This window comes from Dendropsophus ebraccatus, chromosome 5 (assembly GCF_027789765.1).
Source record: "Dendropsophus ebraccatus isolate aDenEbr1 chromosome 5, aDenEbr1.pat, whole genome shotgun sequence".
NCBI lineage: Eukaryota > Metazoa > Chordata > Amphibia > Anura > Hylidae > Dendropsophus > Dendropsophus ebraccatus.
Genome location: NC_091458.1, coordinates 1,503,141 through 1,529,917, shown reverse-complemented (window position 1 = coordinate 1,529,917; position 26,777 = coordinate 1,503,141). Strand labels below are relative to the sequence as shown.

General features: G+C 52.7%; 1 protein-coding gene across 7 annotated transcripts in view; it reads left to right on the top strand.

The window, feature by feature from the left end:
- Window positions 1–26,501, top strand: part of DNHD1 (dynein heavy chain domain 1) — a 135,116-nt gene extending 108,615 nt beyond the window's left edge. For 3 of the 7 annotated variants that reach the window (XM_069969284.1, XM_069969285.1, XM_069969283.1), the window contains exons 20-44: window positions 1,141–1,266; window positions 1,603–1,700; window positions 1,787–4,646; window positions 4,728–4,857; window positions 5,830–5,980; window positions 7,058–7,340; window positions 7,600–8,908; window positions 10,730–10,896; window positions 13,379–13,559; window positions 13,778–13,880; window positions 14,646–14,795; window positions 15,691–15,873; window positions 16,527–16,958; window positions 17,037–17,451; window positions 17,530–17,655; window positions 18,778–19,029; window positions 19,103–19,281; window positions 21,105–22,001; window positions 22,072–22,204; window positions 22,674–22,739; window positions 22,891–23,089; window positions 23,169–23,260; window positions 23,909–24,037; window positions 24,653–25,569; window positions 26,106–26,501. In XM_069969284.1, the coding sequence (XP_069825385.1) occupies window positions 1,141–1,266; window positions 1,603–1,700; window positions 1,787–4,646; window positions 4,728–4,857; window positions 5,830–5,980; window positions 7,058–7,340; window positions 7,600–8,908; window positions 10,730–10,896; window positions 13,379–13,559; window positions 13,778–13,880; window positions 14,646–14,795; window positions 15,691–15,873; window positions 16,527–16,958; window positions 17,037–17,451; window positions 17,530–17,655; window positions 18,778–19,029; window positions 19,103–19,281; window positions 21,105–22,001; window positions 22,072–22,204; window positions 22,674–22,739; window positions 22,891–23,089; window positions 23,169–23,260; window positions 23,909–24,037; window positions 24,653–25,569; window positions 26,106–26,438 (9,911 nt within the window). In that variant the 3' untranslated portion in view covers window positions 26,439–26,501. Of the gene's footprint in view, window positions 1–1,140; window positions 1,267–1,602; window positions 1,701–1,786; window positions 4,647–4,727; window positions 4,858–5,829; window positions 5,981–7,057; window positions 7,341–7,599; window positions 8,909–10,729; window positions 10,897–13,378; window positions 13,560–13,777; window positions 13,881–14,645; window positions 14,796–15,690; window positions 15,874–16,526; window positions 16,959–17,036; window positions 17,452–17,529; window positions 17,656–18,777; window positions 19,030–19,102; window positions 19,282–21,104; window positions 22,002–22,071; window positions 22,205–22,673; window positions 22,740–22,890; window positions 23,090–23,168; window positions 23,261–23,908; window positions 24,038–24,652; window positions 25,570–26,105 lie in introns of those variants that run through there. The other 4 variants (XM_069969287.1, XM_069969286.1, XM_069969288.1 and 1 more) reach the window with 4 other exon arrangements.
- Window positions 26,502–26,777: the final 276 nt, after the last annotated feature.

The window sequence follows — 26,777 nt, the reverse complement described above, 5'->3', positions numbered from 1 at the left end:
AGTGAAACACAGAACAGCACGGACAGACAAACACAATAAAGAATAGTCGAACAAGCCGGGTCAAACCACACAGGCAACGCAGTACAAAATCGAAATACAAGGGATAGTCGGAGGTCAGGCAGAGGTCACAACACGAGCAGTCAGGCAGAAGGGATTAGGACGGGATACGCAGGAGAAGGACAAGGGGAGCTGGGATCAGAACAACTAATAGCCAGCAATTACCAGCTGGCTTTCACTTTACTTTATACTGGACCAGGAGCCCGGACCAGACACTGATTGGTCCGGTCTCCTGATCCAGCAATCACTGCAGCTGCGGTGCTGCAGACCAAGTGGCAGAGCGATCTGCCACTCAGCCCGCACGAGCCGCATCAGCTGTGCTGACCGGTCAGCTGACTGACTGTCACGTGAGACCGCGGCGTCCCCGGTTACTAGGGACGCCGTCGGGTCTCCGTGACGTCACTCTGCTCCGGCGGGCGGAGCTCCGGCGCGTTCTCGAGCCGGCCGCCGGAGCAGAGGCTGGGGAAGACGCCGCAGGAGCCAGGTCAGGTGAGTTCCTGACAGTACCACTTTCTGTATATACCATGGGCTCTATCACTTCTATCTCGCTGTAGTTTGAAACCTTTTTGTTGCATAGTGTTTTTCTGGATTTTATGTGTTTTGAATCCTCCTCCTCTATGATCCATCCTCTTCTATTATTTGTCCTTCTCTCTGACCCATCCTTCTTTATGATTGATCCTCCTCTGATTCATCCTCCTCTATAATTCATTCTCCTCTATGATCCATTCTCCTCTATGATCCATTCTCCTTCTCTATGATCCATCTTCCTCTATGATCCATCTTCCTCTATGATCCATTCTTCTCTATCACCCACGCTCCTCTATGATCCATCCTCTTCTATGATTCATCCTCCTCTATTATCAATTCTCCTCTATTATCCATTCTCCTCTATGATCCATTCTTCTTTATCACCCACGCTCCTCTATGATCCATCCTCTTCTATGATCCATTCTCCTCTATGATCCATCCTCCTCTATGTTCCATCCTTCTAAGAGACATTACGGTAGTCTCACAATATTCAGGCATTGTTGAGCTCTCAATAGAGTTTTCATCTACATAGCGGTCTTCTCCTCTTTCCTACAGATACACGTTCTCTCTGCAGTCTCATTGATGATAGTCTGCTGTCTCTTAAGACCATCAGGAGCTCTCCGTATTCTGCGGCTCGACACAATGAAATCTCAGGATGGATCCAAAAGCTGAAGAATCTTGGTAAGTTTTTCTGAAGTCCACTTGAGGTGCAGTGAGTGGTGGCAGGACTGACGTTGGCAGCTGTAGGCCCCGTTCACACTGCCGCCATGATTTACAATGGAAACAATGGTGGCGGTGGTGGCGGCAGATCCATCGAGTTAAGGACAACGGTGGTACCCGATGGACTCATAATACTTATAATTGGGTCCATCTGTTTTGATGGGAAGAATCACCCAGTATGATGCGGTTTTCTTCACATGAAGTCTGATGGAACTACGAATGGAGGTTGATGTGGGTAAGAGGAGAGTGTGCGGAGAACGTGGAGAATTCACATCCTCACTTTGTTCTTATTTGCAGGACAAGTTGTGAACCTTTGGGTCACATTTCAGGGGAAATGGGTTTTTCTGACTAAGGTTCAGAGAGAGATGAACGTGTCTCTGCCAGAAATGGATATGGTGAGTACCGCATGTCTGATGCTTAGAGGATGGGATCATACAGGACTTGCCCCATTATTAACTCTACATGTTCTAATGTTTGTTAGGTAACAGAGTTCCAGTCCATTGACCTGAGTTATCGCTCCTTTCTAGAAGTAATGGTGCGTGATCCTCTGGTGTTATCCATCTTGACTCCCAGCAAGAGACGAGACTGGCATTTCTATGGGGATTCATTGTGTTCTTTCCTTCAGAGGGGTATCGGTGTCATGGAGGACATCATAGGGACTTTGGAGGATGTGCTGTATTTGGCCCGCTGTGACTTCCCACGACTTTTCTTTCTCAGTGATCAAGATGTGATTGATGCCCTTGCCGCCTCCCCAGAGCCCTCAGACCTCCTGCCCTGCACCCGCCTCTGCTTCCCACACTTTACAGATGTCCTGTTCCATATCCAGTCCCCCGAATCCTCAGACTTCCCACTTATCAGCAGCAATGTAACAGTAGGTGTGAAAGGTAGTAATGGAGAAACCCTAAAGTTTAGTAAGCCCATCGCGTGGAACCCAAGGGCAGTCTCCTGGTTGATAGAACTAGAGCAAAGAGTCCATCAGAGTCTTAAAAAACAGCTTTCCATATGTCTGACTGAAGGAAGGCAAAGCTGTCTGCACCGCGGCAGTCGCCATGAGGACCTAAGACTGTGGCTGGAACAAGGGAGGTCCCATATTCTACAGTGCTTGATGGTTACTGAGGAGGTGGTGTGGTGTGAAGATGTGGAGAGGCTGATCCTCACTGACCAGAGAGCACGGCTTAGAGACTGGCAAAACCTAAGGGTAAACATCCTGGTACAGAAACTAAGACAAAAAGACAGAACAAGACCTGAGAGCAGCCATTGTGTCCTCCAGGAACAGGCTGCTCTTTGTGTGTGGATCAGCCAGGCTGTCCTACAGCGGGACAGAACATTGGACCTGCTGGATACAGGGATACAGACGCTAGATTCCTTCTCCTGGGCCAAGTTGTTGAAGTACAAGGCACCCACATGGGAACCCGAGATACAACTATTGTCCCAGCCGGAGGAGCCAGTACTGCCCTCACCTCCCCTGTGCGTTGTGGATGTGTTGGGGCATGTATTACCATACGAACATGAGTATGTTGGAGCAGACATGAAGTCTATGGAGTCATCCATCTCTGAAAAGACTTCTTTTGGTTTAATCCTGGCGCTTGAGCGTTATCAGTGTGGGGCTGTGATTGGCCAGGATGAAGGCCTTAGGACTCAGACCCTGTTGGCTCTCGGCGGGGCCCTTGGCCGTCATGTTGTGGTGCTGAAGTGCTGGTCTGGGCTGAATATCAGCCGCCTGGCTCTACATCTGCAGGGGGCTCTTCAGGGAGGTGCATGGCTGGTACTAGACAGTGTTGACAGACTGAGCACCAGCGTCCTGGCATCACTCGGGCAGCTGCTGGGCGAGATCCAGGCATCCTATGAAGCTTTGATGAATGCAAGAGACTCTATTAAAGACAGAAGAGCAGAGATAGTACAACAGATCCATCTAGATGGCAGGACAATGTCGGTGAGGAGGAGTTATGGCTGCTTTTTTACCATCCCTCACATGGATGCTTCACTTGCCCTCCCATGTAGCCTCCGTCTTCTCCTTAGACCCGTGTCGTTCTGCCCTCCTGATCTGCATTACACCGCACAGCTTGCTCTTCTTTCAGCCGGCTTCCAGGAACATTTTCTTTTGGCCAAGAAATTATCCTGCTTCCTCCGTCTAGCCCAGGAGTCGGGCGCCATTCCTGCAGCCAACACCCTTTCCCTACTGAAGAATGTAATCCAGAAGGCCATTGTCTTGTTGAGGTCAGCTGGAGGAGTCATGGGACAGCCTGGAGACCCTGTTCATTGCCCATTTCCCCAGAGCTCCCCAGTGACCACTAGCTTACAAGAGGAGCCCAGCCTGGTGTCCGCTCTTCTCAGCTCATCCCTGTGGTCCAGCTCTGCAGGTTCTGAGGACAGCCATCTGATGGACCTCCTGAGAAGAGTGTTTCCTGCCTCTGTATTCCATCCACCTTGCAGTCCAGCTGCTGCTCTGCTGTCCCATGCCATTGGACATTACCTTTATGAGTCTGGTCTGGAAGGTCACCCAGAACTCAGTAATAATGTTATGCAACTTTTTCAGGCGATACAGCAGAGTTTAGGGGTTCTCCTGACAGGTCCTGCGGGTGGTGGAAAAACAGTGTGCTGGAGGTCTCTGCAGGGGGCACTGAACCATCTGGCCGCCAGTGAAGTGGTTACAAACCCTGAGGTCAGCCTATCATATGGACCTGTGCACAGCGTCCATCTCTTCCCTAACAGCCTGAGTCCTGCTGAACTCTTTGGAGTCAGCCCAGACGGTAACTCTGTGTTCTCGAGAATCCTCCACAGGACAGAGTCTACCCTCCAGAAGTGGATAATCCTAGATGGGTCGGCGGCTCTCTGGTGGCTGGAGCCCATTTCTTGCCTCTTTGGCCCACACCCTGTCCTGACATTGGGGGGTGGCCAGCAGCTGCATCTTACTGACAAGATTAGGTTGCTGTTTGAGATGCCGGACACGTCTGCTCTTAGTCCTGCCATGTCAACACTGTGCAGCTTTGTGTACTGTGGGGGACAAGAAATATGGAGGACAATAGTGAAGGCATCCCTATCTGGCATGTACATAAGATACTGCATCACACCTAGCACACAGCACAAGCTGCTGACAATGAGTGAGTACCTGATACCCAGAACCCTCTGCTTCATGAAGGAACATGGCATCACTACATCTCTACATCCTCACCCTGCAATACCCTCACCCAGCGCCTGTGGGGTCCATCAAGTCTCCTCCTTCTGCACCATCCTTCATGCTCTCTTGGACCAACATCTGCTCCGTGATCAGTCCCGTCAGCCCCCGGAGCAGGCAGAACACATAGCAGGGGAGCCATTGGCCATGACACCAGGATGGAAAGGTAAGATGGTGCCATGTGATGGGTAAGACACGTGTGATTACTAAGAAACGTGTGATGAGTTTATTTGTACCTCATTTGCAGATGTAGCTCAGTCTCACACATCATGGCTTCCTGACCAGGAGGAGTGCGTCCCTCCTGACAACCAATGGCGGGCACAGACCTTCTTCCTCTATGCCTTCATCTGGGCATTCGGTGGCCCTCTTCACCCCAGGTAAAATAAGTCCATATAATTCTATGTGGTGGAGGAGGCTTCTGTGTCCCCTAGATACACCAGATGTAGTCTATATGTTTTATTAACCCTATAGCTACGATGCAGGACGCATGTAAACAGCACCATCCTGCCTGTCACTGTCATCCTTCCTATCACTGTCATCCTTCCCATGTTTATTTTCCTTCTTTTGTTTATCGTCCTTCCTATCACTGTTGTCCTTCCTCTCACTGTCATCCTACCTATGTTTACCGCCCTTCCTTTGTTTATTGTCCTTCCTATCAATGTCGTCCTTTCTATCTTTATCGTCCTTTCTGTCATTATAGTCCTTCCTATCCCTATAGTCCTTCCTATCCCTATTGCCCTTTCTATCTTTATCGTCCTTCCTTTCACTGTCCCCCTTCCTATCTTTATCGCCCTTCCTATCTTTATCGTCCTTCCTATCACTGTCGCTCTTTCTATCTTTATCGTCCTTCCTGTCTTTATCCTCCTTCCTATCTTTGTCGTCCTTCCTATCTTTATCGTCCTATCACTGTCGCCCTTTCTTTATCGTCCTTCCTGTCTTTATTGTCCTTCCTATCACTGTCATCCTTCCTATATTTATTGTCCTTCCTGTCTTTATCGTCCTTCTTGTTAGTTCAGTGCTTAGTGTAACCCCTTGCTGGGCTGCTGCTGTTTCTTTTCTTTCTGCTTACATAGCACCCTTCACGTCAGACCCAGTGTATCAGACACTCCTATTCCCCCACATTCAGCAGTGTACTGTAACTTGTCCCCCAGCATAGTGCAACCTATTCAGTCCAGTGCACTATGTCATGGTAAAGCAGAGGGGGCTTCCAGGGGCCCAATATCAGCAGTGTCAACACTAACATCACCCTGTGGGGTTAATCCAGCATAACAAGACAGGTAGAAAGAAATCTCTGAAAACGACAGGTTATTATGCGGTTGTAATACATCCTCCGCATCGTGTCTACACAGGCATCGCTCTGAATTTGATGCATTTCTGAAGGAATCTCTTGTACGTTGTGTCCTACAAGTTGGAATTCCCCAGGACACCTCAGTGTTTGATGTGACGCCGACCCCTGACGGCCTGAGCCTTACAGCCACTTGTGGAGCCGGCCAGACTGAGGTTAGTACTGAGTGCAGTGGATGCTGGGGTCATACAGGACAGAACAAATGCTTCCTTCCTCAACCAGCACCATGCCTGTCCGCAGGTTGTTTGTGGTATTACAACTTGGCTCCATTCACTTCAGTGGAGCTGATCTGCCATACCACACATAACCTTCACTGTCTCCCCACCACTCACCTCTCCCCACCACTCACCTCCCTTTTCCACTTGGCTGTCTCCCCCTCCATTCGCCTGTCTCCCCACCACTCACCTGTTTCTTTCCACCACAACCAGCACCATGCCTGTCCGCAGGTTGTTTGTGGTATTAAAACTTGGCTCCATTCACTTCAGTGGAGCTGATCTGCCATGCCACACATAACCTTCACTGTCTCCCCCTCCATTTGCCTGTCTCCCCCTCCATTCACCTCTCTCCTCCACTCGCCTGTTTCTCCCTCCACTCGCCTCTCTCCTCCACTCACCTCTCTCCTCCACTCGCTTGTTTCCCCCTCCACTCGCTTGTTTGCCCCTCCACTTGCTTGTTTGCCCCTCCACTCGCCTGTCTCCCCCTCCACTCGCCTGTCTCCCCCTCCATTCGCCTGTCTCCCCCTCTATTCGCCTGTCTCCTCCTCCATTCGCCTGTCTCCCCCTTCATTCGCCTGTCTCCCCCTCTATTCGCCTGTCTCCCCCTCTATTCGCCTGTCTCTACCCTCCATTCGCCTGTCTCCCCCTCCATTCACCTCTCTCTTCCACTCGCCTGTCTCCGCCTCCACTCGCCTGTCTCCGCCTCCAATCGCCTGTCTCCCCCTCCACTCGCCTGTCTCCTCCGCCACTCGCCTGTCTCCCCCCGCCACTCGCCTGTCTCCCCCACCACTCACCTCTCTCTTCCACTCGCCTGTCTCCCCCTCCACTCGCCTGTCTCCTCCGCCACTCGCATGTCTCCCCCACCACTCGCCTGTCTCCCCCGCCACTCACCTCTCTCTTGCACTCGCCTGTCTCCCCCGCCACTCAACTCTCTCCTCCACTCGCCTGTCTCCCCCTCCACTCGCCTGTTTCCCTACCGCTTGCCTGTCTCCCTCCACTGACCTGTGAATCTTTCAGGGTGAAGGTCTCCTCTATGCTGCTCGATGTCTTGCCCTGTCTGGACGCCCAGTATTGTTGGTAGGTGCCCCTGGTAGTGGTAAGACCTCCCTGGCCCAATCATTGTTTCCTCCCGGAGTGACCACCACCCGCATTGCAGTTAGTTCATTGCTAGAAACCACACACCTGCGGCAGGTCCTCAAAACCCAGGACGATGTTCCATCCACCAGCGAGATGACCAAAGTACGAGTGCTACGAGGAAGACAGATCTTCTTCCTGGATGATCTACACAAGGCCAGGGCTGGTAGGTCACATAGCTTGGTAGGGTTGTGTACTCTGGTTGTATAGCCATCAGAGAATAAAGATAGAAACCACTGAATCCTTTTGAGGCAATAGAAAGTCCTATAAATGAAAGTCAGTTATGAAAGTGTAAATGTCATCACTGATGGAGCTGTTTGGGGCAAGAATCACGTTGTAGGATTATGCTATAGTCATTTACAGTGGTCTTCTGTAGGGTACCACCATACTTATCATCATCTGTAATAACCCCTGTGTCCTCACAGACCCTGAAAGCAGGACTCAGCCGGTGCTGGAGGTCGTACGGCAAATTGTGTCAGACCATGGTTCTGGAGCCCACTACAATATCTTGGCCACCACGTCACCTCCTGAAGATGGTTGTGGATCAATGTGTCCAAGACTGAGTCGCCTCTTCTGTGTTCTGGTGATGGCTTCTGCCAGCTCGGATGTTCTGCTCAGTCTCTTCTCACCTCGCTTTACAGTTTGGCTAAAAAAGTCAATACCTGTTCAACAACCCAAAGAGTTTAGTGTGGCGTTGGCTGCAGCCTCCATTAGTCTTTACCACCAAGTCACCAAAGCTTTTTCCCTGCAATACTGGTTTTCCCTTCACTACCTGCATCGTATGCTGCAGAGCATGACCTTTCTGTGTCTGTCTCCTGGGGCCCATCTGCCAGCCGTGACCAATGCCAGTATGTCAGCCACAGATTTCACGAGATGTGGCATTGTCCGACTTTGGCTGCATGAAGCATTGCGAACATTTGGGGATGGTCTGAAGACTCGTGAGGAGAATGCAGTGTTAAGAGGTCTTCTAAGAGAATGTGTTATTAAGGCATTCAGCCACCATTCAAGGTTAGAAAATGCAGATGTCTCTGGAACGATAGAACAACCACTGCCAAGCAGTGGAGATGGAAGGCCTCAAAGTGAAGGCCAGACAATCGGTACAGGCATGGAAACAAATGGGAAGACAGAACCAGATGTTGAATCCTGTGATCAAAGTCCCAGAACATTTCTTCTTTCCCCAGAGCTGCTGCTGCTGGATGATGAGGATCTCCAGAGCTTGAGCTTCCTCCATGACTACAGCCATGGTTTACATGTGAGAGCCGACTCTTATCGAGAGAGGTCGAGTAAATCTCTAAACATGGTGCCAACACATCACAACTTGACCCTGAGCCCAGAGGATTGTCACCATCTTGCCCATCTGACTCGAGTTCTCCATCTACCACGGGGGCACATTATATTACTATCACAGCACCCTGCGACTGGAAGGAGGAGTCTAGCACGACTAGCTGCCCAGTTGACCCATTGCGCCATACAGGAGCTCGGTGGTGAGGAGACAACTGAGGAACGCCATGCTGTCATCCAGGAGGCCTGTTGGAAAGCTGGCTTACAAGCTTCTCCAGTGGCTCTTCTGGTTGGAGAGGGAACCCCAGAGCAGGAACTGGAAGCTTTGATACGTGAGGGAACATTTCCTGGACTGTACAATGCCGAACAGGAGGAGGCCATACTGCAGACCATGCTACAGATCAATGAGAAGAGCTCCTATAAGAGTGCCAGCAATAAGTCTCTAAGAGAGAGGTGAGCGGCCTATCCGTAAATCAGCTGGGAGGGCAGGACACAACATGGGAGGAGGTGGGGGGAGGTAGGGATGATAAGACATATAGCATGGAGGAGGTAGGGATGACGGGACACATAACACGGAGGAGGAGGTAGGGATGACAAGACACATAACAGAAGAGGTAGGGATGACGGGACACATAATACGGAGGAGGAGGTAGGGATGACGGGACACATAACAGAGGAGGAGGTAGGGATAACAGGACACATAACATGGAGGAGGAGGTAGGGATGAAGGACATATAGCATGGAGGAGGTAGAGATGACGGGACACATAACATGGAGGAGGAGGTAGGGATGACAGGACATATAGCATGGAGGAGGTAGGGATAACGAGACACATAACATGGAGGAGGAGGTAGGGATAAAGGACATATAGCATGGAGGAGGTAGAGATGACGGGACACATAACATGGAGGAGGAGGTAGGGATAACAGGACACATAACACGGAGGAGGAGGTAGGGATAACGGGACACATAACATGGAGGAGGAGGTAGGGATGAAGGACATATAGCATGGAGGAGGTAGAGATGACGGGACACATAACATGGAGGAGGAGGTAGAGATGACAGGACACATAACATGGAGGAGGAGGTAGGGATGAAGGACATATAGCATGGAGGAGGTAGAGATGACGGGACACATAACATGGAGGAGGAGGTAGGGATGACAGGACATATAGCATGGAGGAGGTAGGGATAACGGGACACATAATACGGAGGAGGAGGTAGGGATAACAGGACACATAACATGGAGGAGGAGGTAGGGATGACGGGACACATAACACAGAGGAGGAGGTAGGGATAACAGGACACATAACATGGAGGAGGAGGTAGGGATGAAGGACATATAGCATGGAGGAGGTAGAGATGACGGGACACATAACATGGAGGAGGAGGTAGGGATGACAGGACATATAGCATGGAGGAGGAGGTAGGGATAACGGGACATATAACATGGAGGAGGAGGTAGGGATGACGGGACACATAACACGGAGGAGGAGGTAGGGATAACGGGACACATAACATGGAGGAGGAGGTAGGGATGACGGGACACATAACACAGAGGAGGAGGTAGGGATGAAGGACATATAGCATGGAGGAGGTAGAGATGATGGGACACATAACATGGAGGAGGAGGTAGGGATGACAGGACATATAGCATGGAGGAGGTAGAGATGACGGGACACATAATACGGAGGAGGAGGTAGGGATGACAGGACATATAGCATGGAGGAGGTAGGGATGACGGGACACATAATACGGAGGAGGAGGTAGGGATGACGGGACACATAACACGGAGGAGGAGGTAGGGATAACGGGACACATAACATGGAGGAGGAGGTAGGGATGAAGGACATATAGCATGGAGGAGGTAGAGATGACGGGACACATAATACGGAGGAGGAGGTAGGGATGACAGGACATATAGCATGGAGGAGGTAGGGATGACGGGACACATAATACGGAGGAGGAGGTAGAGATGACAGGACACATAACATGGAGGAGGAGGTAGGGATGACGGGACACATAATACGGAGGAGGAGGTAGGGATGACTGGACACATAACACGGAGGAGGACGTAGGGATGACAGGAAACAAAATGGAGGAGGAGGTAGGGATTACGGGACACATAACACTTAGGGATGACGGGACACATACCAGGGGGAAAGTATCTAGGTGCAAGACACATAGCATACCAATCATCTACTATACTGGGGAAAGGAAGGAATCTTATAGAGAATATACGCAGTCTAAGTAATTCGGCATATCTTGGTTTAGGTATAATTCCCAGGTGCGTAATAACCTTCATGTGATATTACTTCAGAGGATGGGAGCTGGGTCCTCACCACTCCAACAAGTCACTTACACAGACATGTATCATCCATGGAGCAGAACATCACTCCAGCAGGTGGCGGATAAACTTCTGGACCAATCTCTGATATGTGGTGAGTGCTACACAATGGCATGTACCGAGACAGAATGCAGGACCTCAGGAGCATGACCAGATCCTTAGACTCTTCTGTATCCCTTTTTTCCAGGTCCTCCGTCTCCTTTGTCTCTTCTTACCAGGTCCTCAGTCTCCTCAGTTTCTTCCCAGGTCCTCAGTCTCTTCTTTGTCTTTTCCTACCAGGTCCCCAGTCTGCTCTGTGTCTCTTCTTCCCAGGTCCTCAGTCTTTTCTTTGTCTCTTCTTCCCAGGTCCTCATTCTCTCCATTGTCTCTTCTTCCCAGGTCCTCAGTCTCTCCATTGTCTCTTCTTCCCAGGTCCTCAGTCTCTCCATTGTCTCTTCTTCCCAGGTCCCCAGTCTCTCGTCTCTTCTTCCCAGGTCCCCAGTCTCTCGTCTCTTCTTCCCAGGTCCCCAGTCTCTCGTCTCTTCTTCCCAGGTCCCCAGTCTCTCCTTTGTCTCTTCTTCCCAGGTCCCCAGTGTCTCCTTTGTCTCTTCTTCCCAGGTCCTCAGTCTCTCTTTTGTCTCTCCTTCCCAGGTCCTCAGTCTCTCCATTGTCTCTCCTTCCCAGGTCCTCAGTCTCCTCTATGTCTCTTCTTCCCAGGTCCTCAGTCTCTCCATTGTCTCTTTTTCTCAGGTCCTCAGTCTCCTCTATGTCTCTTCTTCCCAGGTCCTCAGTCTCTCCATTGTCTCTCCTTCCCAGGTCCTCAGTCTCCTCTATGTCTCTTCTTCCCAGGTCCTCAGTCTCTCCATTGTCTCTCCTTCCCAGGTCCTCAGTCTCTCCATTGTCTCTCCTTCCCAGGTCCTCAGTCTCTCCATTGTCTCTCCTTCCCAGGTCCTCAGTCTCCTCTATGTCTCTTCTTCCCAGGTCCTCAGTCTCTCCATTGTCTCTCCTTCCCAGGTCCTCAGTCTCTCCTTTGTCTCTTCTTCCCAGGTCCTCAGTCTCTCCATTGTCTCTTTTTCTCAGGTCCTCAGTCTCCTCTATGTCTCTTCTTCCCAGGTCCTCAGTCTCTCCATTGTCTCTCCTTCCCAGGTCCTCAGTCTCTCCATTGTCTCTCCTTCCCAGGTCCTCAGTCTCCTCTATGTCTCTTCTTCCCAGGTCCTCAGTCTCTCCATTGTCTCTCCTTCCCAGGTCCTCAGTCTCTCTATTGTCTCTTCTTCCCAGGTCCTCAGTCTCTCCATTGTCTCTTTTTCTCAGGTCCTCAGTCTCCTCTATGTCTCTTCTTCCCAGGTCCTCAGTCTCTTCTATGTCTCTTCTTCCCAGGTCCTCAGTCTCTCCATTGTCTCTTTTTCTCAGGTCCTCAGTCTCCTCTATGTCTCTTCTTCCCAGGTCCTCAGTCTCTCCTTTGTCTCTTCTTCCCAGGTCCTCAGTCTCTCCATTGTCTCTTTTTCTCAGGTCCTCAGTCTCCTCTATGTCTCTTCTTCCCAGGTCCTCAGTCTCCTCTATGTCTCTTCTTCCCAGGTCCTCAGTCTCTTCTATGTCTCTTCTTCCCAGGTCCTCAGTCTCCCCACTGTCTCTTTTTCTCAGGTCCTCAGTCTCTCCTTTGTCTCTTCTTCCCAGGTCCCCATTGTCTCCTTTGTCTCTTCTTCCCAGGTCCCCAGTCTCTCCTTTGTCTCTTCTTCCCAGGTCCTCAGTCTCTCCATTGTCTCTTCTTCCCAGGTCCTCAGTCTCTTCTATGTCTCTTCTTCCCAGGTCCTCAGTCTCTCCACTGTCTCTTTTTCTCAGGTCCTCAGTCTCTCCTTTGTCTCTTCTTCCCAGGTCCTCAGTCTCTCCATTGTCTCTCCTTCCCAGGTCCTCAGTCTCTCTATTGTCTCTTCTTCCCAGGTCCTCAGTCTCTCCATTGTCTCTTTTTCTCAAGTCCTCAGTCTCCTCTATGTCTCTTCTTCCCAGGTCCTCAGTCTCTCCTTTGTCTCTTCTTCCCAGGTCCTCAGTCTCTCCATTGTCTCTTTTTCTCAGGTCCTCAGTCTCCTCTATGTCTCTTCTTCCCAGGTCCTCAGTCTCTTCTATGTCTCTTCTTCCCAGGTCCTCAGTCTCTCCATTGTCTCTTTTTCTCAGGTCCTCAGTCTCTCCATTGTCTCTTCTTCCCAGGTCCTCAGTCTCTCCATTGTCTCTTTTTCTCAGGTCCCCAGTCTCTCCTTTGTCTCTTCTTCCCAGGTCAATGTCTCTCCTTTGTTTCTTCTTCCCAGGTCCCCAGTGTCTCCTTCGTCTCTTCTTCCAAAGTCCCCAGTCTCTCCTTTGTCTCTTCTTCCCAGGTCCCCAATCTCTCCTTTGTTTCTTCTTCCCAGGTCCCCAGTGTCTCCTTCGTCTCTTCTTCCAAGGTCCCCAGTCTCTCCTTTGTCTCTTCTTCCCAGGTCCCCAGTCTCTCCTTTGTCTCTTCTTCCCAGGTCCCCAGTCTCTCCTTTGTCTCTTCTTCCCAGGTCCTCAGTCTCTCCATTGTCTCTTTTTCTCAGGTCCTCAGTCTCCTCTATGTCTCTTCTTCCCAGGTCCTCCAGCCTGTAACCTCTCCAGAGTAATGTCCTCCATCCATCTCCTGGCGCAGAGTTATTGTTGCAGGATGTGGCCTCATCTTCCTGTCGCCTCTCCTGGGGCTTTCATCACCTTCATAAAGATTTACCTGAAAGTCTCCTCAGAACTGCAGAACTCCATAGACAAGGAGGAGGAAAGGTAAGGAAAGGGGGCGCTATAACCATGCTGGAGAGCTATGTATATAATACACTGTCTAGAAATGTAAAGGTGAGGCACACAGGCTGACAGCACCCCCACTACATACTGGTGTCATCCCCGGCTCACTCCCGCTCCCCTGTATACTAACACTGAGATGTATTTCTGGGGCGCCTCAGTGTGCTGACCTGGAAGGAAATAATGATGTCTGTCTGGTCCAGGCTCCAGTGCGCCGTGTCCCGGATACAGCAGGTCCAAGATGTCCGAAAGCAATGCACTAAAGAGATGGAGACATGCTCCCGACATCTGCTGGACGTAGAAAAGGTCAGTGCAAGGAAAACAGGGAGTATACATGTGTATACTGATACTACAGCCCCTGTACATGTGTATACTGATACTACAGCCCCTGTACATGTGTATACTGATACTACAGCCCCTGTACATGTGTATACTGATACTACAGCCCCTGTACATGTGTATACTGATACTATAGCCCCTGTACATGTGTATACTGATACTACAGCCCCTGTACATGTGTATACTGATATTACAGCCCCTGTACATGTGTATACTGATACTATAGCCCCTGTACATGTGTATACTGATACTACAGCCCCTGTACATGTGTATACTGATACTACAGCCCCTGTACATGTGTATACTGATACTATAGCCCCTGTACATGTGTATACTGATACTACAGCCCCTGTACATGTGTATACTGATACTACAGCCCCTGTACATGTGTATACTGATACTACAGCCCCTGTACATGTGTATACTGATATTACAGCCCCTGTACATGTGTATACTGATACTACAGCCCCTGTACATGTGTATACTGATACTACAGCCCCTGTACATGTGTATACTGATACTACAGCCCCTGTACATGTGTATACTGATACTACAGCCCCTGTACATGTGTATACTGATACTACAGCCCCTGTACATGTGTATACTGATACTACAGCCCCTGTACATGTGTATACTGATACTACAGCCCCTGTACATGTGTATACTGATACTACAGCATATACTATATATGTCTATACTCGGAGATATTATATACATCTCTTGTACTGACAGGAGAAGATTCAGTGGAGTACAGAACTGGAGAAGATGGAGGAAGAAGAGAGAAGGGTGACATCGGAGTGCGAGAATCTAGAGAGCGCCAAGGAGAGATTGGGGGCCAGGCTGACCAGACTGCAGGGTGAGAGACAGCAGGAGCTGGAGCAGGTGAGACCCCCATGTATCAGTGTACCCCTACATCAGCCATCAGTGTACCCCCCACATGACTAATCAGTGTGCCCCCCCATATCACCCATCAGTATACTCCCCACATCACCCATCAGTGTGCCCCCCCATATCACCCATAAGTATACTCCCCACATCTCCCATCAGTGTGCCCCCCACATCTCTCATCAGTATACCCTCCACATCTCCCACCAGTGTGCCCCCCCATATCACCCATAAGTATACTCCCCACATCTCCCATCAGTGTGCCCCCCACATCTCTCATCAGTATACCCTCCACATCTCCCACCAGTGTGCCCCCCCATATCACCCATCAGTATACTTCCCACATCACCCATCAGTGTGCCCCCCCATATCACCCATAAGTATACTCCCCACATCTCCCATCAGTGTGCCCCCCACATCTCTCATCAGTATACCCTCCACATCTCCCACCAGTGTGCCCCCCCATATCACCCATCAGTATACTTCCCACATCACCCATCAGTGTGCCCCCCCATATCACCCATCAGTATACTCCCCACATCACCCATCAGTGTGCCCCCCCATATCACCCATAAGTATACTCCCCACATCTCCCATCAGTGTGCCCCCCACATCTCTCATCAGTATACCCTCCACATCTCCCACCAGTGTGCCCCCCCATATCACCCATCAGTATACTTCCCACATCACCCATCAGTGTGCCCCCCCATATCACCCATCAGTATACCCCCCACATCACCCATCAGTGTGCCCCCCACATCTCCCATCAGTGTGCCCCCCACATCTCTCATCAGTATACCCCCCACATCTCCCACCAGTGTGCCCCCCCCATCACATATCTGTTTACCTCTCTTCTTCTGGGGGCGCCCCTGTTGTGTTCCCTGTTTCCCAGGCTCGTCGCGAGTGGGCTGCCGTCCAGAGAGACCTGAAGATGTTGGATGTGGAGGAGATCCGGAGTTACCGCGCCCCGCCGCCCCCCGTCATCATGGTCACTAACCTCCTCTGTACTCTGTTCGGAAGAGAATCTGGATGGGAAAATGCAAAGCTGCTTATCGGTCAAGAAAATTTTTATCAGGTCATCGAGGAGCAACCGTGTATATAGAGCGACGTGTACAGCTGCTGGGGAGCACGGGGGAGAGATGTGGAGACACCCCAACTGCTGCCGGCAACAGCACAGGACTGGTGTCCCAGGGTGTATAGGGTCTGACTGTAGGTCTCCACTATAGACGTGAACAGTCTGATGTCTTGGGGTGTATTGGATCTGGCTGTAGGTCTCCACTATAGACGTGAACAGTCTAATGTCTCGGGGGTTGTTTGTGGGTTGTAGGGTCTGACAGTAGGTCTCCACCTTAGACAGGAACAGTGTGATGTCTCAGGGTGTATAGGGTCTGGCTGTAGGTCTCCACTATAGACAGGAACAGTCTGATGTCTCGGGGTGTATAGGGTCTGACTGTAGGTCTCCACTATAGACGTGAACAATCTAATGTCTCGGGGGTTGTTTGTGGGTTGTAGGGTCTGACTGTAGGTCTTCACTATAGACGTGAACAGTCTGATGTCTTGGGGTGTATTGGGTCTGGCTGTAGGTATCCATTATAGACAGGAACAGTCTGATGTCTCGGGGTGTATAGGGTCTGGCTGTAGGTCTCCCCTATAGACGTGAACAATCTAATGTCTCGGGGCTTGTTTGTGGGTTGTAGGATCTGACTGTCTCTCGCTTTTCCTTTGCAGGACTTGCAGTTTTATGATGGACACAAGATGACGGACAGTGTTTTTTCCTCTTTGACCAGAGCAGTAAAGAGGCCTGAGTTCAGTGTCCACCTTGTGAGGCCGGTGAGCACAGCCACAGCCTCGCTCTGCCAGTGGCTCCTGGGTCTCCAGCGGTATTGTGGTATTCTCCGGACTCTGGAGAAAAGAAGGTCGCTGTTGTCCCAGGTGGAAGCAGAAGACCTTGAGATGGCCACCAGAATGGCGGCACAGAGACTGCTGCAGGACAAGCTAAGGACCCTCAAAGCCCAAATGGCACAGAACCTGCAGAAGGCCCAAGAGACCGAGCAGTATCTAAAGCAGGATCTGCATGAGCTTAGGAGCAAGTCCACCACCGCCCAGGAGTGTGAGAGCAGAGCCCAGCCCCATCTGACCACCTGGAGCGCCGCTCTGGAGGTAACTGAGGGCAGCGGGTCCACACAATGTGACTATACCACCTCAGCTTCTCTGACACAGCTTACATTTGTCTTCCAGACCCTGCAGCGACGTCTCCAGTCTCTCCAGACGGACGCTCTGCTGGTTTCCGCCTCGATCACTTATTTCGGCGGTCTACCTTGGGCTCGCTGCATAAGCTTGCTGGGCAAGTGGTGGTCCGTCTGCCATGGGGACGAGGTGTCTGTGGATCCAGATGATGTAGCAGAAGTTCTAGATCCTCCAAACCAAGAGCAGAGCGTCCCGGGACACTTACTGGAGCTGCTGGGTGATCCCTCAGAGTTGACTGCATGGCAAAAAGAAAGGCTTCCCATGAACCCCGAGACTCTGACACGAGCGGCTCTGCTCCGAGCTAGTGGCTTCTATTCAGTGATCAGACCAGTCCTTATCCTGGACCCTGATCTCAGGGTGGAGAGATGGCTGCAGGTCTTGCTACGCAGAGGGGCCCAGGACAGAGGTCAGCATCACGCCTGTGTCCCGAGTGTGTGTCCCCTCCTTGTCCAGAGACGTCATGTCCCTCATTTTTGTGGTGCAGGTAAAACATCACCTTCTCGCCATCATGGAGACTGCGCCCGACCTGTGGAGGAGACCCCCGAGCTGTGTGTGATTGAGGCCTCCGAGATGGATGTCACCCAGAGAATGTGCTCGGCTGCACAACAAGGTGAGGACCCTGGGGGGCTGGAGAGGACGTCCTATGATGGAGGATATGCCCCGCCCCAGAAAACGGCCGCACATCTCTATACTGTCATACAGACCCCAGAGCCGAAAATAATGCCGACCCCAGACCCCGAAACGAATGCAGACCTCAGACCCCGAAACTAATACAGACCCCAGACCCCGAAACTAATACAGACCTCAGACCCCGAAACTAATACAGATCCCAAACCCGAAAATAATGCAGACGCCAGACCCGAAACTTACACAGAGACCAGACCAGACCCCTAAACTAATACAGACCCCAGACCCGACCCAAAACTAATACAGACCCCAGACCCGACCCAAAACTAATACAGACCCCAGACCCGACCCAAAACTAATACAGACCCCAGACCGCAAAACTAATACAGACCCCAGACCGCAAAACTAATACAGACCTCAGACCCCGAAACTAATACAGATCCCAAACCCGAAAATAATGCAGACGCCAGACCCGGAACTTACACAGAGACCAGACCAGACCCCTAAACTAAAACAGACAACAGACCCGACCCAAAACTAATACAGACCCCAGACCCGACCCAAAACTAATACAGACCCCAGACCTGACCCAAAACTAATACAGACCCCAGACTGGACCCTGAAACTAATACAGACCCCAGACCGGACCCTGAAACTAATACAGACCCCAGACCGGACCCTGAAACTAATACAGACCCCAGACCCGAAACTAATACAGACCCCAGACCCCTAAACTAATACAGACCCCAGACCCGAAACTAATACAGACCCCAGACCCCTAAGTTAATACAGACCCAAGACCAGACCCCGGAACTAATATAGACCCCAGACCAGACCCCGGAACTAATACAGACCCCAGACCCCGAAACTAATAAAGAGACCAGACCTCTAAGTTAATACAGACCCCAGACCCGACCCCGGAACTAATGGCGGCTTTCTGGCAGATCTTGCGTTTTCCTTGGAGCCTCCTGGAGATGCTTGTCGGGTTTGGTGCGGCCGTTTGGAGGGAAGGTGTTGCGGCTGATGATGTCACACTGGATGGGTTACTCCTCGCCCCCTCCTATCTCTGAGATTCCATGGTTTCTATCTTTCTCCACCTGCCTAGGCCTCTGTGTCCTCATTAGAAATGTAGAAAAGGCGCCATCTTGCCTGGAGCTCATCCGTTCCCTGCGATATAGACGAGGAGATGGGCTCCATTCCGTGTCATCATGGAGACAGCCAGGCCTGGATCCCCCAGCCTGCTCGGCACGGACGCCATCACAGCCAGCGTTGTCTCCTGCAGCCGTGGATGAGGAGGCCTGGGGGCCCTGCCAGCTGTTCCTCAGCACCAGCCTCCCGCTGGGCAGCTTTGTGGAGGGTGAGTGGACTCTCTGCATGGCGGCAGCGCTGACTCTACACATCTGTAACCAGAGATTCATCCATTATTACAGAGGTCGGAGCAGCATTCCTCAAAGATGTCACCGTGGTGGAGGTGAGCCTGGGCCCCGCGGGGCTGGAGGAGGAGCTGGTGCAGGAGATGGTGCTGAGCAAGGATCCGCGGCTGCAAGAAGAAAGGTGGAGCCTGAGCTGGAACGCTCTGGAGCTGATGAAGGATCTGCGGGCCTCTGAGGTGAGAGGGGGGATGGGCTGCTGAGGTGAGGGGGGGGAGGGATGGCCCGCTGAGGTGAAGGGGAGGTATGGCCCACTGAGGTGAGGGGGGGTATGGCCCGGTGAGGTGAGAGGGGGATGGCCCGGTGAGGTGAGGATGGCCCGATGAGGTGAGGGGGGGGTGGCCGGCTGAGGTGGGGGATAGCCGGCTGAGGTGAGGGGGGTGGTGGCCCGGTGAGGGGGAGGATGGCCGGCTGAGGTGAGGGGGGGGATGGCCCACTGAGGTGGGGGGTGGCCCGCTGAGGTGAGGGGGGGTATGGCCCGCTGAGGTGAGGGGGGGGTATGGCCTGCTGAGGTGAGGGGGGGGATGGGCCGCTGAGGTGAGGGGGGGGATGGCCTGGTGAGGTGAGGGGGGTGGTGGCCCGGTGAGGGGGCAGGATGGCCCCCTGAGGTGAGGGGGGGGGATGGCCCGCTGAGGTGAGGGGGGGGATGGCCCGCTGAGGTAAGGGGGGGGATTGGGCGGCCTGCTGAAGTGAGGGGGGATTGGGCAGCTTTTGAGGTGAGGGGGGGGTGGCCTGCTGAGGTGAGGGGGATTAGGCCCGCTGAGGTGAGGAGGGGGGGGTGAAACAGCTGTCTGTGGATGGATACCTGGCCTTGGTGTTTCCCTTGTCATTACATTTGACTTAAAGGGTCACTTAATTTGGTGGTTTCCCCCTTGGCTGGGTCCTTCACGGAGGGATATCTGGCTAGTACTGGGTTTCGAGACTCTTAAATGAGGCTCCACGGGCTCTTCTTTTGCACAGATAATACCTGTCCTTTCTATGTCGGTACCTAGTTGCCTCTATTACCGTTATTTTCTGTGCGGCCGGGATGGTCGTATTTTTGCCGCACATCCATTAATATGGCCACTGGAAACAAAGTCCGGCTATATAGTAACCAGTAATAGCAGCTGGGAGGTTCTGACACCTGTACGCAGTGGTTTTCTAGCACCTCCCGCTTGATGCTTTTTGTATAGTGTATATACCTGTACGTAATGGTGGATGCTGTTACTAGTTATTATACCTGCATGTTGGCACATCCTTTATTTATCACTTCCTTTGTTTTTAACGTTTTGTTATTTTCTCCCGGCAACTTACAGTAGGAGAGGGACCGCCACCGTGGTTGGGGCCACCCTGCTAAGAAGGTGGGCACCCCAAAAGGTAGGGAAAGAAACACTTAGAGTTCAGAGCAGATTGCACCTACCCCCTCTCTTTTTTTCCCTCCTCCATTAACTTCTCCATTTTGAAGGCGGGAGGTGTTGGCGCCCATGCTTGGCAACAGGGATTTATGCCTCCTTTCATGCTATGTGGAATATGAAGGTTATATGTGGCATATTCAGGAAAGGATCCAGGATCAGTGGTTTCCGGGCTCAGCGGTTTCTGGGGTCGGCAGATTCCAGGATGGGCAGTTTCTGGGATGGGTGGTTTCTGGGGGTTGGAGGATTCCAGACTCTATGGTTTCTGTTGTGTGTGGTTTCTGGGGTCAGCGGATTCTGGGATGGGCGGTTTCCAGATTTGACTGTTTCCGGCCTCTGCGGTTTTTGGGGTTGACGATTTCCAGGATGGGCAGTTTCTGGGAAGGACGGTTTCTGGGGGTCAGAAGATTCCAGACTTGACGGTTTCTGGAGTCGGCGGATTCTGGGATGGGCGTTTTCCAGATTTGACTGATTCCGGCCTCTGCAGTTTCTGGGGTCGGCAAATTCCGGGATGGGCAGTTTCTGGGGGTTGGCGGTTTCCAAGCTCGAAAGTTTGTGGGGTCCAGGTTCTTTTTTCACTGTCTTTGTTGTGTCTTCTTCCTCCATGAAAGGATCAGTTACTGGATTACGTGTCATCAGGACGGAGCCCCCTGGTGAAAGACGTGGCCTTCCTGACTGAGGTGTCCTCGTGTGAGGAGGTCCAGGCCTTCATGCACTCATCACTTCTGGATGTGGAGGCTTTACAGCAGGGGATACAGGAAGACATTGCTCCTTACGTGTCGGCGGCACGGTGCTGTGCCCACCTCTACTCCCGGCTGCTGGAAGCGTCACGGTTATCCCCACATTATCATTTCCCCGCCTCCTCAGTCCTGAGCTGGGCCCTCAGTGGCCTTCGTGGTCAGCGAGAGAGTAGACGGGATCTGGAGAAGGTTCTGACCAGTGGGATCCTCACACGTGTTCTTCCCATGATGGCGGAGGAGCACAGGCGTGTCCTACACGTGCTCCTGGCGGTGGGGAGGCCGCATCCTCTGGAGTGGTTCTCCTTTTTGGGTCTTACATATAAATCGTTGCCAGAGATCTTGTCCTCCTGTATTCAGAGGCCACAGTGGGTGAACATTCAGGCCTGGGAGGAGATTGGACAGCTGGAGAAAATCTCAGCCTTCCAGGGAATCCGGTCCTCCCTGAGCGCACAGGCAAAGCAGTGGCAGGAATACTTCACCCTGCGTTCCACCGTGATCGGGCCCATTCCCTGCTCCAGCTTTTCCCACCTGACGCTCTTCCAGACAGCTATCTTGTGGCGGATCCTGAAGCCTGAATGCCTGGGCCTGGTCCTGTCTCACCTCACTTCCTGCGTCCTGGGGCCAGAACCTGACGCTACATGTGAGATTGGAGGAGAAGCCATCAGCCAGGCCAATCCCCAGACTCCGCTCCTGTTCATCCGTCCTTCAGCCTCTCCCCATCTTCCCACTGATTTGATCCTGCACAAGGCTAAGAAGATGGGCAAGAAGGTGGGTGATGAATCCCAGGAATGGCCGCGTGGTGTGTCCCGCCATTGTCTCACCTTTCCATCCCTTACAGGTGAAGACTCTGTCCTGGAGAGAGACTGTTACCTGCGCCATGACAGACACACTGCGCACAGCTCAGCAAGAGGGACAGTGGCTTCTGCTGGACTGGCATTGGGGGCTGGCGGGTCTCCTGGAGGCCGGAGAAGGTACAGGACCGCCTGAGTAGGTGCCCTACTGGGTCACAGCCTACCGGATCTTGTATCCAGTGAAGCTGAACATCCACCCGGGGCCACATATATAGAGGACACACTATGGACCCCGCATATACCAGGGCCTATATATATAGAGAACTCACTACGGACCCCACATATACCAGGGCCTATATATATATAGAGAACACACTACGGACCCCACATATACCAGGGCCTATATATATAGAGAACACACTACGGACCCCACATATACCAGGGCCTATATATAGAGAGAATACACTACGGACCCCAGATATACCAGGGCCTATATAGATAGAGAACACACTATGGACCCTGCATCCACCTGGGGCCACGTATATAGAGGACACACTATGAACACCATGTCCACCAGAGGCCGCGTATATAGAGGAGGGGCCTATACTGGGGGTCGGCATCTTTTTTCTCATTTTCTATCTTCCCACAGATGAGGTGAATCCAGAGTTCAGACTCTTTATAACTGCAGAAGAGGAGACGCTGCACACGGTGCCCGGTATCTATCTATCTTTGTGACCTGTACAGCTAGCTATAGCAGTAATTCTGATTCTCCCCTTTCTCCCCCATGCTTCCTCTCACCCACGCCCCCACTCTGCCCTACATTTCCTCAGTGTCCCTCTCACCCTGACATATCCTCTCTTTTCCAGTCGACCTCCGCCATGGCTCCCACTCCACCCCCTGTGCACTCCGCCTGTCCCCCCGCCATGTTCTTCCTCAGAGCTGCTCAGAGGTGGTGGAGGATGTGGGGGAGAAGGACCCCGTCACCCTGAGGTTACTGATCCTCCACACTATCCTGCTGCTCAGACAGGAGTACAGCCCCTCCGTACAGCACCGCACATACTGCTGGTGAGTTGTCTGCACTCCTGGGGGGAGAGGACAGTACCTCCTATGTACTGAGGTGATCCCGACTCTTATCTTTCCACAGGGGAAACAGGGATCTGAGGGATGCTCTGTGTGTGGTGAGAGCAGTGAGGGATCGGTGCCAGGACCTGGACAAGACTCTGGCCTTCATCACAGGTAACACGTTGTAAGGTCAACACCAGTTGGGGGGGGGGGGGGGGGGGGGGCGTTGGGGGGGGTCATCAGAGGGCTATGGGGTCTGGGGGGGTGGCACAGTATTACGGCTGATCCGTCTTGTTGGTTATATGTTCCCTCTATACTGGGTGAATAATTGGATTTTTTTTTTGCCCCTTTTTGGTGTAAGTTCTATATATGAATCAGTATTGGATGGGTAAATATTTTTTAGATGCAACTTTTTTTGTAATCTGCTTGTTTTGAGTATGTACCCTAGTCGGTACTGGCGGGGGATACGCCTGGTCGGTACTGGCGCGGGCTACGCCTGGTTGGTACTGTCGGGGGCTATGCCTGGTCGGTACTGGCGCGGGCTACGCCTGGTTGGTACTGGCGGGGGCTATGCCTGGTCGGTACTGGCGCGGGCCAGGTGAATATGCTTGTGACTTTTCCCTATCACTATGGAAGGGCTACATTTTACTAAATCAGTCACGATATTGGAAGAAATGATTCCCGATCCTCATTAGAGGGGTCCCACACATTAGACTCCTCAGTATGACTTCCTCCAGGGCTGATCCAGCGTCTCTGCCGTTCATGATTTCCCAGGTTGGATCCCCCCTATCTTCCTTACACATTTCTCCATTCTCTGTGTAGGGGCCGTTATATATGGGGGCCACATTGTAGAAGAGGAAGATGCAGAGAGTGTCATGGCGGTGGTCCAGCACTGCCTGCAGGAATCGCCTAAGCCGGGCAGCCGAGGACTCACCCACATGGTGACCACAGGTAAGAGTACCACCACAGTCACATCTCCAGTATCTACAGTCCGGACCCCCCAACTCCCCGCATCATTCATTATTAGCTCCGAAAGTGGTAAATCTCCGAGGCGGAGAACCAAGGCCTCATACACCTGACACGCCATGTGTACAGAGGAGGACGGAGGCTTCATGCACCTGACACGCCATGTGTACAGAGGAGGATGGAGGCTTCATGCACCTGACATGCCGTGTGTAGAGGACGGAAGCCGAGACCTCATTCATCGGACACGCCATGTGTACAGAGGAGGACGGAAGCCGTGGGCTCATACACCTGACACGCTGTGTGTACAGAGGACGGAAGCCGTGGCCTCATACACCTGACACGCTGTGTGTACAGAGGAGGACGGAAGCCGTGGCCTTATACACCTGACACGCTGTGTGTACAGAGGAGGCCGGGGTCTCATACACCTGACACGCCTTGTCAGTCCAGTAGCTCGAAGCTCCGAAATCCTAATGAATGATGATGCTGGGAGTTCAGCGGTCCAGACTGTATATCCAGTACTGATGCTGAGTTGGATGCTGTATTATACTCCAGAGCTGCACTCGCTGTTCTGCTGCTGTAACAGACTCTCCTGTGTTTCAGGCCCCTGGGGTCACACAGCTACCCGCCTGGTGCAGAAGTTGCTCACAGTGAGGGACCCGGCGGCTCTGGGCCTTAGTGAGGGGCTAAAACATGCGGCCACTGAAGTGTTTGGGCACAGGGTCCTCTCCGAGCTGCTGATCACTCAGGACGTTTGGACTTCCCCACCCAGCACAGCTCCTCCTCTGAGGGGCAGGGGGGCATCTTCAGGGTCTTCCACTGACGCCTTGTGCACAGTGATGCAGAACACAGTCAGTCAGTGTGTGATTCTTCTGCTGGAGCTAGAGGAGGAGCAGAAGAGGGCATACCGTGAGGTGGAGGCTGCATGTCTCCTTATGGCCGGTCTAGAGTCGGGACAGGCCATGCCCCCCGAGGAGCCGCTCCTGAAAGCCACGCCCCCCAAGGAGCTGCCCCTGACAGCCGCTCCCCCCGAGGAGCCGCCCCTGAAAGCCACGCCCCACGAGGAGCCGCCCCAGACAGCCACGCCTCCCGAGGAACCACCCCTGGCAGCTGCTCCCCCCAAGGAGCCTCCCCTGACAGTCAAGCCTTGTCTTCTGCGCCGTTTCCTCCTTGGTGAGTGGCAGCTGCTGCACTCACTGCTTCGGGCAGTCACTCAGGAGGCCAGAGATGTTGCCTCCTCCTGCCTCTGCAAAAGGTGTCAGGAGATCAGGAGGCTGCTTGGCGAGGGGCAGGTGCCACCCTGGTGGAACCTCTACTCTCAGTTCTCCATCAGTCTGCAGGCCTGGATCCAGAGCCTCCGCATGCGGCTCAGGCTCCTCTCCTCCTATATGTCCCCTGCCTCTCCCCCATCCTATAACATCAGCGTCTTCCAGCAACCAAGCCGCCTCCTCCACAGCCTCCTGCAGGAACAGGCGCGGGACGACCACCAAGAGGTGCAGCACTACCGGCTACTGGTGCAGGTACGATGGTTAAGGGTTAATGTGACACTGCTGACTCGCCTGAGCCCTGTAGTGTACAATGAGCACCCCCGGCCACCCCTCCCTGGGCTGTACGATGGGCACCCCCGGCCACCCCTCCCTGGGCTGTACGATGGGCACCCCCGGCCACCCCTCCCTGTGCTGTACGATGGGCACCCCCGGCCACCCCTCCCTGTGCTGTACGATGGGCACCCCCGGCCACCCCTCCCTGTGCTGTACGATGGGAACCCCCGGCCACCCCTCCCTGTGCTGTACGATGGGAACCCCCGGCCACCCCTCCCTGTGCTGTACGATGGGCACCCCCGGCCACCCCTCCCTGGGCTGTACGATGGGCACCCCCAGCCACCCCTCCCTGTGCTGTACGATGGGCACCCCAGCCACCCCTCCCTGGGCTGTACGATGGGCACCCCCGGCCACCCCTCCCTGTACTGTATGATGGACAGTGGGCGTCTGGTGTCTCTGTAGCTGCAGATCACTGTAACTTCCCACCCTTCACTGACCTCTTCTGTGATTGGCAGGTGTCTGGCAGATCATCATCCACGTGGCAGCCTGAGGGAGTCTCTCTGGTCGGGATACATTTGCGCCATGCCCTCTGGGACACCCGTCAGGATCTACTACAAGAGACTCTGTCCCCGCAGCTCTGTGCCCTCCCGGTGGTTCACATATCAGTAGTGCCAGAAACCAGTCCCCACCCTGCCCAGGCTCAGTATATGTGCCCTCTGTACTGTGGAGGCGACCCTGGGGGCCACATACAGCATCAAGGGCCCCCACTTCTGCTGTTACCCCTTCCCACCAATATTTCCCCCAGTGTGTGGAGCCAGCGTCAAGTTCATGCCCTCAGTTTACTGTGACATCATAATGACACAATGTGACATCACTGTGAAAATAAAAACCAGGTGCCAAATAAAATGCTAAATGACTATTGGGGAAGAGGGGTCACAACATTGGGGGGGGGGGGGGTCATACTAGACACTAACACCACCTACAACATATATTGGGGCTGCTATTAGAGTATTTCTGTATAGAAGGGCTGAAAACAGCTAGGGTAAAGAGGATCCATAAACCGTACACTGTATAATAAATAGTTAACTGGGTCGGCAGCGAGGCCTCAGTTATAGAGCTTGTTGTGTTCCGGTGATGTATCCAGAGGACAGCGCTCAGCCCACGAGGCCTCAGTCATACAGCACATT